General features: G+C 47.1%; 1 protein-coding gene across 1 annotated transcript in view; it reads left to right on the top strand.

Moving 5' to 3' along the window:
* Positions 1-285: 285 nt before the first annotated feature.
* Positions 286-13,173, top strand: part of MLLT1 (MLLT1 super elongation complex subunit) — a 33,317-nt gene continuing 20,429 nt past the window's right edge. The window contains exons 1-3 of the mRNA XM_069878345.1: positions 286-421; positions 3,431-3,611; positions 6,915-6,997. Coding sequence (XP_069734446.1) covers positions 410-421; positions 3,431-3,611; positions 6,915-6,997 — 276 coding nt within the window. The 5' untranslated portion in view covers positions 286-409. The remainder of the gene's footprint in view (positions 422-3,430; positions 3,612-6,914; positions 6,998-13,173) is intronic.

Below are 13,173 nucleotides of genomic sequence, written 5' to 3' on the forward strand. Positions count from 1 at the left end.
GCCTCGGCGGCCGCCAGTCGCGGGGGGGCGGGGGGGGCTGGCGGAGCCCGGGCGGAAGCCCCGCCCCCCGGCGCGGCGCGAAGCGGCCATTGGCGGCGCGCGGGTGCCTCTCTGGCGGCGTCGGTTTCCGGTTCCGCGGGGCGGGCGCCGGGAGCGGGGGGGGTGGCGGGGCTGCTGCCTGTGAGTGACACACAATGAGGCGAGCGGCGGCGGCGGGGCCGTGAGGGGCCGCGACCGAGGAGGCGGCGGCGGCCGAGGAGGCGGGGAGGGGGGTGGGGGGGGGAAGAAAACGGAGAGCGCCTTCGCTCCTAGAGGGGGGGAAGAGAGACCCCCCCCCGCCGACCGCCCAGCGTAAACCGCCGCGGCGGGAGCGAGCGAGCGAGCGGGGCCCGCGGCGCTGCGCCCAGCCATGGACAATCAGGTGAGGGAAGCGGCGGCGCCCGCCCTGCCCCGGGGTGGGGGGGGGAACCCCGGCGCCGCCCCCCCCCGCCCCCCAATCTCCTGCGCCGGGGGCACCCGGGGAGGGGGCTGGGACCCCTCGGCATTGAGAGGGGGGCGGGCGTCCCCCGGTCTTGGAGGGAAAGGTGATACCCCCTCGGTGTTGCTGGGGGGCGTCGCCCCCTCTTTGGGGAGTCACGGATCTTTCCCCGCGCCCCCTTTTTGGAGGGTGGGGGGCGTCGCTCGTCCCTTCGGGGGCGGCCGCGCTGCAGCCTCGCCCGCGGCGGGGAGGGTGGAAGCGGCGGCGTTTCCCGCAAATTCCTGCCCGGGAAGGGGTGGTGCCGGCGTCGCTGCCCCCGTCAGCCGCCGTGCAAGGGGTTAATGCCACCGGGAGAGTTATTACCGCTGCGGGGAGGCGGTGGGAAGCCGCCTGTTGGCGGGAGGGCGGGCGGCTGGGGGGCTGCGGCAGGCGGGGGTGGATGCTGGAAGTTTACCTGAGGTGATGTGGAGCGGGGCTTTTGTGTGCGAGGGCGGGCGAGCCGGTAACAGGTTACCTACCGGGCTGAGGTGCAGGCGGCGAGTCCCGCTATCCCTGGAATAATCAGCCGAAGGAGAGGGAATGTAAGCTGGTTATGGATTTCAGGCAATTAGCACATCAAACAAAAAAGCAGAGCAGCTTTCAGAATGTTTATTGAGAAGTTGAAAAGCAGACTCCTTTGTAGTATTACAAATTGTTTGAATAGGATCCTGATTTCCCTTTGTTGAGAGACATGCTTGGGGAAAAAAAAAGAAAAACCTCCATTTTCAGTGGAGCAACTTTGGATGTTTGTTATGTTAGGAGATCTTTCCAAATGTGTTTCAACTTCTGGCTTAATTCATAGCGATTGCTAATTGGACCGATATGTGAGGAGTGTAGCAAGTACAACTTTCACTCTCAGTTAAACAGCTCTCTTTCATGTTTAATTTTGTTCTCTTACACATAATCCCATCTGTTTCTCAGCTAGAATTTCTCAGCCGTTTCAACTAGAAAGGCAGATTTTGTAGACCGACAGTCGTTTGCGCTTCTCTGGAGAGGGGTAGTAACTGGCAACAGTAGCACGATTTAAAGGGTAATTATGGAATCGATAATGTGAAGCTGCTGAACAGACTGGATCAGTTGATATGAATGCTTGCGTGAAGGCTGTGGGATGTATCCCAGATAAAGTAGACCTGCAGGCACCCTCCTATGTGAGCTTAGGATTTAGGTAGATAGTCTCCATGTAATGCTCTTCTGCACTAAGAGAAATCGCCGTGCTTTGAGTGAAATACACCTTGTCTTTTTTCTTATTCCTTAACATAACATGAAGGAACAGACAGCTGCATACCTTTATTTTTAGCGCGGAAGGGAGATGGAGACAATGTAGATAAGCCCTAAAGTCTAGAATGTGAAAAAATGGCCTGCCAAGAGAGCATGCAGAGGAAGGTAATGTAAAGGAATGCTGTAGCAAAACAGGTGAAGCAATTAATTTGATGAGTTTGTCCCCAAGTCATAGAATTTATGTGTTGGACAGCAGCTGAAAGTATCTCACTATCAAGATAATTGCCTAGAAGAGTGTGTAAGGCTTATAGCTGAGCTGAGAACCAGGCTGCAGTTTGGGAGGTCGAGCTTTGATGCCTGGTGCTCTGTAGACCTCCTGTGTGATCTTTTTACAAAGAAAAGAATACTGGGATTGAGTGACTTATGCTTTCTCAGAGAGCATTAACCATCCCCTGGAACTCACATTCCCGTTCAATGTCAGGATGGATATGCAAAAGTATTTTTTGAGCGTTAATTGTTGTCATGTTCCTTGTTGGGGAAATGAGGATAGCGCTTCTCCTAAACGTTTGTCTAGATATTGGGAAGCTTGCTTTTTCCATGTTCATCGTTTAACACAATGCCCTCGGGTTGCGTATGTGTCCACCTGTAATGTAGGTGTTGACACACAATGTTGCCTCTTCCCTTGCTGGGAACTGCCAGAAAGAACAAGACTCTTATTTCCAAGTCCTGGGTGAAGAAGGGGGTAAAGACTCAAAACTGCCTCTTTGTTGTAAGTTTCCAGTTGCTGGGGCTGGATTTTGTTGGGCTGAGTTTGGGATTGCTGTGCTGCTGGTCTGGTTTGTGTCATGCACATGCACAGCATTAGCAAGCAGTCAGATCCCTTTAGTGTTATTCCCTGTCCTAAACCTTTCCCTGAGATTTGCTTGCTTTATCTTGTGTCTGTATCACGTTTGACTTTCCTCTGCTACTTCTACTTAATTTGCTTTTTTTCTGACTGAGAAGTCTGCAATATTAAATGGATCTTCACAATTAATTTAATCAGTTTTTTAAGACATTTAATGGGATATTTGTGCGACACTGAATTCACCTTCTCTGTTATTCCATGATTAAAGTGGGATTCGGGTGTGCAAACTAGAATTGGGTCATTTTAGCGTTGGATGCTGTGCAAGCATGCGCTGTGTTAGACTTGGTCTTTGAAAGTATGTTAATAAAATACATTTAAAAGAATACAAGCAGTATTGTAATGGATTACATATCCCAGAGAATATCATAAAACACCAATTCATGATCTAATTTTTCCTGTTTTAAGATTAGTTTTCTGTCAGTGCTGTGAATTTTGTAAGCTGTGAACATCGAGTTCTGTCTCTGACACTTTCCAGAAATAAAGATTCCGCAATCAGGACTTTGCTGACAATTCAGTTGATAAGCGAGGGAGATAAACCTACCCCTCTTCTGAAGCTGCTTTCTCTGCAATGCTAATGTTGGGGAGAAAATAGGTATGAAATGGTGCTAGGAGCTATTTTTGTGATACCTTTTCTGTTGACAATGCTGTAGTTCTCAGAATTAGACCAATCTCTCTGTGGAGGCTGCTGAACTCCTCCCCTGCGGTGATTGTCTTCTGGCTATGGGGCTTAGCATTGTGCATAATGTTAACTGTTTCCTTTTGCTTATGGTGTTACCTCTGTCCTAAAACAGTGCACGGTTCAAGTCAAACTGGAGCTGGGGCACCGAGCCCAACTGCGGAAAAAGCCAACCACTGAAGGGTTCACCCATGACTGGATGGTGTTTGTCCGCGGCCCAGAGCAGTGTGACATCCAGCATTTTGTGGAGAGAGTGGTCTTCCGGCTACATGAGAGCTTCCCAAAACCCAAGCGAGGTGAGTGTTTGTGGAGATGCGTTGTTAGATCTCCTCAATAGGCGAGATCATTGTGCACATCAGGATTATCTCAGACTGTCGCTTTCCTGTAAAATATCACCTTAAAGAGGAGAAAAATGTACGCTGTGTGTGTTACAGCTTTAATCTTTCCTGTCTCTGTCTGAGGAAGGTCAGGGAGAATGGGACCTTTCTTCCAGTGAAAAGGCTGAAGGGGAGTTGCTTTCTCCTCTTATTTAAGCATTAGTACGTGCAGGTTCCAAGAGCCTCGGTGACAGCATAGAGTCATAGAATCGTTTGGTTAGGAAAAACCTTTGACATCATTGAGTCCAACCGTACCTGTCCACTACTAAACCAGATCCCTGAGGAGAAGTCAGTTTGTGTTACAAAATGGGAAAGATGTGTTTGATAATACTGGATGCTCCAATATATGGTTTGTGTGCACTCTGGAATGGGGAGACTTTGGCATCAATCATTAAATAGCTGTCAGGGTTATTCCCGTTCCGAGTTGCAGGTGTGTTTAAGCCAACAACAATGAACAGTGCTATAGGGGTGGTGGTCTTTTTGCCCCTGGCTGTATCTTCTTGTGCACAAGTGCTCTGTAGTCAGCAAGGTTTGGGACAGTAAACTAATTGTAGCTTTTTTTCTGCTGGATCTGTTCGTTGTTCTTTCTGGCTGTGCAGCAACATCAACCTTATTCTTGGCACAGGGCAGCAGGAATGCGTGGTTGAGGTGGACGAGCAGGAATTGCCCTTTCAGCAGCAGCAGACTTAGATCTGCTTAAGATTGTGTAACTGCATGTGCAGTGTTATTGTTGTGTGGTGTTACAAGGAATGCTGGCTACTGAGGAGTGTTGCTGTAAATGACTTTGTAATATGTGTCCTTTGAAATATTCCTTTGGAAGCCGGCTGGCCGTGCAGGATGTCTGAGGATGACCTCCTGCTGCCTTGGGTTTTGTGGGAGTCCACAGTGGAAAGTAACTCAGAGGTGCTGGGCTCATAAGGCTACGAATTGAGTCTGTATGTTAATAATATCTCCTTCCAATTGGCGTAGTAAAACTGATGTATGATAAGCAAGTGCAATACTGTGCTGAAAGCTGATTTATGAAATAGAAGTTACAGTCTGCCATGCTACAGTTCTTGTCATCTGCTGTAATTACTTTATTATAAACAGCTGTGTTGAGGTCGTCCATGGTCTGTGCTCCTTCAGCTGCCATCTCTGCCTCTAAAGAGATGGTTTTTTCCATCTCGAGGTCTCGGGTGCTTTCTTAGCTTGCTGATAATGCCGACTGCTCGTGACCAGACGGTCTGGGTTGTACAGAAGTGGTATGGCAGATGTGTGTTATTTCTGTGTTTCTTTGAAGGGTTTCTTCAGACGGCTCGCTCCTCCTTGGAGCAAAATCTGCGGGTGAAGGTGGCTTGTGCTGCTGGCAGATTGCTCGTGTACTCGTTTTAATTTGTTAGAATAGAGCGACTAAGGAACAAAGGCTGCTTGGCAGAGTGTCTGAGGGTTCCTGCTGCCATATTGGCACTGGGCTTTGGTTTGGGGCTTTTTCCTCTATGTGATAGGGCTCTTGCATGCAATTCAAGTTCAGGCAAGTCTAGAGATGTTGATTATTTTAGATGCTCTCTTTCCCCCCCCACCCCAAGCTGAATTTTGAGTGCTGCTTTCTAGCACCTTAATGATGGTAGAAGTGCTGAAAGCTGGGATAATATATCTGCATTAAAGGAAAATAATTTGTGTGCTTTTTAGGTTTGAGGTGCTGTTTCCTAATCATATTAACTACTTGGAGTTCTTTAGAGAAAGTAAAAACATTTGCACTGAATTCCTCTAATTACTTAATTGGCTTTATTTACATATAGTGTAGTGCCTAAATCATACCAAGTGCATCTGGTTCCCAAGAGGGAGAATATCTGTGTTGGTCTCATTTCCTCTGGTAGCTGTTTTGTGTAGTTATGTCACGGCCAAATAAATGATCCCAGAACCCTTAGAGTCGGCTCTCACTGTACTAAAATGCAGTGGGAGATGATTGAGTAGCGGGGAGAAACAACAGGTAGAGGGCTGTGAGAGCTGAGGCAGGAAGCACAAAGATTAATTTCTTAGCAGCAATTAACTTTTGTAATCACCGTTTATGCAGTACACAGAACGGTGACATTAGTGGCAAACTGTTCACCTTTCTCTGCTTCCGTGTATGTAAAGCAGCGCATACCCGCCTGTCAGGTTTGTTGGGAGGTACAGATGCAGTGGCTTGTACTATGGCTGTTAGGCAGCTATGGAAGTTGAGCATTGCAGGAGAGCATTGCAAGGAAAAAAATCTGCTTGCATAGTATAGTGAGTGTTTCAATTTGTAAATATTGGCATCAAAGTAAATGTTACCTTTCTGGACTGTTCCAATTCCTGCCTTTGGGGTCTTGATGGTTTTTTTGCAAAACACCTGTAACTGGCAATTTACACTTCTAGAGTCATGGAATGGTTTGGATTGGAAGGGACCCTAAAGCCCATCCAGTTCCAACCCCCTGCCATGGGCTACTTCCCACTGGATCAGGTTGCTCAAAGCCCCATCCAGCCTGGCCTTGAACACCTCCAGGGATGGGGCAACCACCACTGCTCTGGCCAGCCTGGGCCAGGGTCTTCGTTCATCATGAAAAATTTCTTCCTAATGTCTAATCTAAATCTTTCCCCTTCCAATTTAAAGCCACTCCCCTTTGTCCTTTCACTTCAGGCCCTTGTAAACAAGTCCTTCCCCAGCTTTCCTGGAGCCCCTTTCTGTACTGTATGCTGCTCCAAGGTCTCCCTGGAGCCTTCTCTTCTCCAGGCTGAACAACCCAAACTCTCTCAGCCTGTCCTTGTAACAGAGGTGCTCCAGCCCTCAGATCATCTTTGTCACCTCCACTGGACCCGTTCCATAACTTATGTTAGGGATTCCCGAACGGGACACAGGACTCCAGGTAAGGTCTCACCAGAGCGAAGTTGAGGGGCACAATCCCATCCCCCACCCTGCTGGCCATGCTGCTTTGGATGCAGCCCAGGATATGGTCAGCCTTCTGGGCTGCGCGAATGTAATTGTATCTCCTGGAGACTCTGGCCTGAGTGTTTTGTTTCCTTTCTGTGGGAGGAGCTAAGAACAGATTTTTGTATTCTTGTCTAAACCCATGACCACCATCTTATTTTGGGTTTTTCCACAAGGGTCAATGTTCTAAGGATGCTCTGAGTTGTCAGAGACCCATTTCTCATCTTGCAACTCCTTTTCCCCTCAGATTAAGTTGTATTATATTCAAAATTAACATTTCGTTGTTCTCTTTTCAGTGTGCAAGGAGCCCCCGTACAAGGTGGAGGAGTCTGGCTACGCCGGCTTCATTATGCCCATTGAAGTGCACTTCAAAAATAAGGTAGAATCTGATTTCTGGTCTTGTAATTGTTTTGAGCTGTGCCAGAGCCCGAAATCGCCTGACAGAAAGACTCTAAATTATATGACTGTTTTATGTGTGTGGTTTTTATTAGTCTAATAAATAGAATGTAACTGGGAGCTGGAAGCTCCTGCCAGACTTCAAAAGACAGCTTTTGGCAGAAATGGGATTGTGTAGAAAGGTGGTGTCAGGACAGAACCATGGTCCCAGAGATTTGGAGCAGAGATGGTGCCGCTTGCAGCAAGGTGCTCTAGCAAGAGAGTATTAAAGCCATTTAAAATAATTTATGCAAATAGGGAAGTAAATAAACATAAACCACTAATTTTATAAACATTTGTAAATGCTGTGTTGACTGGCAAGATAGTGAAAAGTCTATTTTTTTAATTTGCAGTCTTATTAAATTAACTGTACAGGTATAAAATTTGTACGGCACCAAGACAAAGATCTGCATATATAGGACATATAACGCTGTGTTAAAAATAATCGTTCTGATTCAGTACTCTTCCAAAAAGCAAATACTAAATATTTAAAACCTTAAGATATGTTGCCAACAGTACGAGTTAAAATTGGGGATTTATTGCATGCTTTAAGTCTTAACACAGAGGTCACACATTATGTGACTTGGAGGAGGCTGTGAAAATAGGGATTTGGACACTTGTACTCATATGAACATGGTTTCAGTCAAATTGGTTTGTTAGATGTAGATACTGAATCTTGCCGAGTGTGATTATTATTGCAGTAAATAAATTAAAAATCATAGAGTCATTTGATTGGAAAACAGGTTTGAGATAAACAAGTCCAACTGTCCCTGACCACCACTAAACCAGATCGCTGAGTACCTCATCTGCCTGTCTTTTAAATCCCTCCAGGGATGGGGACTCTCAACCACTTCCCTGGGCAGACAGTACCAGTGACTGAGAGCCCTTTCAGTGAAGAAATTTTTCCTAACATCCAGTCTAAACTTCCCCTGGCACAACTTGAGGGTCTTGCAATTGGAGCACAACAATTCTGTGCAGTGCTGCAGGCTACGGGAAGAGTGGCTAGAAAGCTGCCTGGAGGAGAAGGACCTGGGGGTGTTGGTTGACAGCGACTGACCATGAGCCAGCAGTGGCCCAGGTGGCCAAGAAGGCCAATGACATCTTGACTTGGATCAGAAACGGCGTGGCCAGCAGGTCCAGGGAGGTTCTTCTCCCTCTGTACTTGGCACTGGTGAGACCGCTCCTCGAATCCTGGGGTCAGTTCTGGGCCCCTCACCACAAGAAGGATGTTGAGGCTCTGGAGCGAGTCCAGAGAAGAGCAATGAAGCTGGTGAAGGGGCTGGAGAACAAGAGGAGCGGCTGAGAGAGCTGGAGAAGAGGAGGTCCTTTTATGCCAGGCAGCTTTCCAGCCACTCTTCCCTGAGCCTGGAGCCCTGTGTGGGGTTGTGTCCCAAGCGCAGGACCCGGCGCTTGGCCTTATATTGAACCTCATACCGTTGGTCACAGCCCATTGATTCAGCTGTTCAGATCCTCTGCTCAGATATTCTACTTTATTATCACTAAGAGGGAATGCAGATAAACTAAGATTTGACCATTAGGCCAGAACACTGTAATGCACGCTCTTGCCTTCCCCTCAACCCTCCATCGCACTGCTTTTCCTGACAGCGCACCACATTTAACAACCTAATGAGATTTAGATCCCCAGCATCCTTCCCCCTGCACCTCCCACAGATGTATCTGTGGTTTCCTTCCCACCCTGGTCTAGCACCATGTACTCTCCTGGTGGTGTCAGTTGTCAATAATTAATGGTTTACTTGGGTTTTTTTTGGCCTACTGCATTGCTCTTACCTGACTTTATGAGTCTGAGCAATAAGCCTAGTAATGAAACAGAACCACAACAAGACCGGTATTCTAAACCTGGGAATGTTTTCCCCACCACTTTCTTTTGGGAGGGTGGGGAAAGCCAAAGGATGTGAAGAGAAATGGCTCTTAGAGGGCAGGGATGGAAGTTATCAATAGAATCAGCTATTTTGGCAAAGACTGAAAATTATTACTTGAATGCAAAAAGCTGAAATGCAGTTTGAGTTCTAGTGGCTTTGCTGAGGTTTAGGGTGGAAATCAGGAAACACTTAATCAAGACTGTTTGCTTCATTCATGTTCCAAATCTGTCTTTACATCTCTGACCAGAACACATCAGCTTCTCCACGCTGGTTCTTCTAAGGGAATCTCGAATGTCTGTGATGGGTGAACAATGTCTTGTTTTACACTCACCTTTTATTTTGCCTTCCTTCTTTCACCCGGGCTTTCTTCTGCTTCCCTTTTCCCTGCAGCTCTGTGATGGTATCGTCTTTCACAAGTACTAAGATCTTTATTCCTCATTTCTGCCTCTCCTGTGTGTGTTTGTAGGTGCCCTTGTTTGCATTCCTCTGCTTTCTTCCTTTCCATCCCTTGTATTTGTGTGCTTCTCACAGACCGTGGAACTGGCAGCTTCCCTGAACACAGCTTGGGCTCACACCCACCGGGGTCATCGCTCTCATTGTTTCTGTACACATGTGACTGGGTAGTTGTTCTTTCCAGCATCAGGAATAGGATAGCTTTTATAAAGAAGGGAAATAGGTGGTCTCTGTTCTCAGTGGAAACAATGTAAGTAGGCGCTAATTTAGAAGAAGGCAGTTTGGTTTTGGCATTTTGGTCTTCAGAAACATGAAGAATTAATAGGACCAAAGGTTTAGTTGCAGACATGTTTTCAAAACTACAGATATTCAAAATGCTTGTCTTTGCCCTCTTTATTGGATGCTTGTGTTGTGGAGCAGTTCTTTGCCACTTGTAAGCTGATTGACAAATTGGCTGATGGAGTTCCACATAGCACTTCCAATTATGAAACGGGGGCAAGCGGTGGCTGAGGGAAGAACATGAAAGCTTCAGCCTTCTGGGCGTTTGAACAGAGCCAGGTTCCCAGGCTCAACCATGACCTGGAAATACGTAAGATATGCTGAGGGTGTTTGAAATTTGCTTTTACTGCTTAATAGTGTTTTCTCCATCCTTCTGTTCACAAATGTTGCATTCTCTGCACACATGGAAGTTAAGGGTGGTGCTTAGGATTGCTGGAAGCTTAGAAGCTGCCTGGCGATATGAAGAATTTGGCTTCTCTGACGGCTCTTGCCCAGTGATAATGCCATCTTGAAACAGTAATATTATTTTCAGTAAGTGGAGCTGAAGGAAATGCGAGAGGTAGATACTTCTGTGAAGACAGAAATGCCAAGACAAAAGAGAAGCAAAGACTGGGATATAGTAGGAATTAAAACGATTGGGAAAGAGGAAGAGGAGGAGTGGCAAAGGCTTAGAACAGAGCCTGTTTTCTCCTGCATCAGCGAACGTGATGTTAAAGCACTCACCAAATCAGTCTTTACTGCTTTGAGACTGTGTGTTTAGTCTTTGGGAGCTTCTTGACACTGGTGGGAAGCAGATATTTGCCTGACTTGAGGACAGCATCAGACTCAGCCCTGAATAACTCATTCCAAGTAGGTGTTAGGGATTGATTCTGAGATTGGGCAGAAAGTGTTCTCATAGGTGGCTGGGCAGGAGGAGCCGGGGTCTTTTGCTGGCCATATGCTCCCTACATCCTAGCACGTCTCCTCTCATCTGAAACAAGAGTAGCAAAGGCGCTGGGGCTTGTTTATCAATGCCTGTTTAGATTTGTAAAGGTGGGAAGAGAAGGGGTTTAAAGAGGGAAGGAACTGATCTGTGGAGGCTGATCTTTGCCATGGTTGGCTGAAATTGTTTTTCCACGGTTTAAGCCTTCTTTCTTAGCAGTTTCCTTTCTCTGTTCTAATTTGTTACTTGGATGATAAATTGTGGTTGTCAGAGCCAGTCTGCTCTTTGCTTTGGCTGAAAAAGCATGGGTCTGGTTGCTGCCGAGGAACAGTTTTACTAAGAACGACTTAAGAATGTCTTTAATGAACTTGGTCAGGGTGTTTTTTTGGGCAAGGTTGCATAAAGCTGCCTATTTACCCTTTGTGTTGGGGTACTCCGTCATTGTTGTCTGGAGTAGGAGGGTTGGTGCTCTTGCCCCCAGAATCTTTGGTGCCTTTGTCAGGCATGTGGGGGGAGCAGAGTGTTAAAAAAGGAGTAGAAGCCTGTTCTTACAGTCTGTGGACACAGCTGGACTTTGTTGGCTTGTTTGTCCTACCTGTGCTGTAACTCAGTTCCTCATTACATAGGGGCTTTCTCAGTCTTGTCATTTGAACTCCAGAATGTGTCCGTGGAAAATCACTGTGAGCGTGGGAAGGCTGTGTGTCTTGGGTTTTTCTGGAGAGCTGCAGCGACCATTGTAGGCCCCAGGACTTGCCTCCAGTCTCATTTGCTGTTGGCGGCCCTGCCAGAGCCTTCGCCTCTATTCCTGACCCTGCGAAACACGTGGCAAGGCCTCAGCAGGTGTAGAGTCAGAGCTTTGGGATGCACAGTTGACTGATGACAGTGAATCATTTGGGACTGTTGGACTGAAAATGTTAGTGTGCTATTTTTGGTTTTGAATCCTTTGTATTCCTTCCTGTAATGAATGAGGACTGCTGTTAGTGGCTGCTGGTGCCTGAATCAATACAACCCAGGGACAATAAATACGTTGCGGGTTTTCTGCTGCTCTTCCCCTTTTCTCTCCCCAACTCAATTTCAGTCTTGAGACTTTTTCATGGCCTCTTTGTTGTTTCCAAATCCATCTTCTATCCAGAGGCTGTAATACAGGTGTGGCTTCAGTACTCATTCACAGTTACGTGTTTTGCATCCTAATCAACTCTAGATCAGCCCCCAACAGAAGCTGAAGGTCCGAGGTACTGTACAGCCGTGCTGTCCTGATGTGAGGCCAGCGGTGTTAATGCAACGTGGGTAAGGTGTTTTGTTAAAGCCTGTTCAGAGATACTGCCTCCCAGTTTCAGTGCTGGAGATAAAAGGCTTCCAGTGTTTACGTAATGGATACATGGAACTTGGGCTATTTCTATCAGTGGAAAGGGAGATAAGCCAGGAAAGCAGAGAAATCACTCTCATTTTTCTGGTTAGCTTCAAAATAAACATGCATATTTTAGTCTAGAGAAGAGAAAGCTCTGGGGAGACCTTAAGGCAGCCTTGCAGTACTGAAAAGGGCTACAGGAAAGCTGGGGAGGAGCTCTGGATCAGGGAGTGCAGGGATGGGATGAGGAGGAACGGGTTTCAGCTGCAAGAGGGGAGATTGAGATGAGATTTTAGGAAGAAATGTTTCCCTTTTAGGGTGGGGCAGCCCTGGCCCAGGTTGTGCAGAGCAGTGGTGGCTGCCCCATCCCTGGAGGTGTTCAAGGCTGGGTTGGATGGGGCTTGGAGCAACCAGATCCAGTGGGAGGTGTCCAGGGGTTGGAACTGGATGGGCTTTGAAGTCCCTTCCAACCCAGACTATTCTGTGTTTCCATGATTTTACCCCTTCTGCAGTATTTATAGGTTTAATTATATAAAATACATAGAAGAATGTTGGAGGTGGGGGACAAATTACTTGTGTTTCAGTGCAGGAACTCAGTAGAGATGTTGTGCATGAGTGCACGCATGGCAGGATGAGTGAAACAGGATCAGTTAGAACTGCGCATCAGGACTGGGCTGTTAGGGACGTGTTGGTGTCAGAAGCTCTTGAGGAGGCAGTCCAGGGGCTGTGTCTGCACAGGACGCTTGATTTCACTGAACAAATTGAAACAGTCTTGGGCCAGGGTCTGTGGGGCTTTGAGTAAAGGAGGAGTAGGTTTAGTCTGTTAGTGTTTGTTTAGCATTGCTGCAGGTTGTGGAAGGAAGAGTAGAACTAGTCACATTGGCCTTTAAGTGGAAGTATTTGTTGCTCATGTCTTTTAGATCTGTTCTATATTGCCTTACTTACCAAGCCTACAGCACTTTCTATTGTGCTGCTGCTGAGCAGTGACTCCTTTTTACCTTTTTCCTGTCACAAATGAACACATACTGTCAGTTTAGCCATTCTTCTCTGAGCTGACTTAGTGGCTGGACATCAGGCCGCGTGTGCATGTGCTCTGGTAGCCATTCAGTGTGGCACATAGATACAACGTTCTGAAAGGAGGTTGTAGTGAGGTGGAGGTTGGTCTCGTCTGCCTGGCAGCCAGTGACAGGACAAGGGAGGAGGTTGAGGTGTTTAAAAGACAAGTAGATGTTGTACTT

This window comes from Phaenicophaeus curvirostris, chromosome 28 (assembly GCF_032191515.1).
Source record: "Phaenicophaeus curvirostris isolate KB17595 chromosome 28, BPBGC_Pcur_1.0, whole genome shotgun sequence".
In the NCBI taxonomy this organism is placed as follows: domain Eukaryota; kingdom Metazoa; phylum Chordata; class Aves; order Cuculiformes; family Cuculidae; genus Phaenicophaeus; species Phaenicophaeus curvirostris.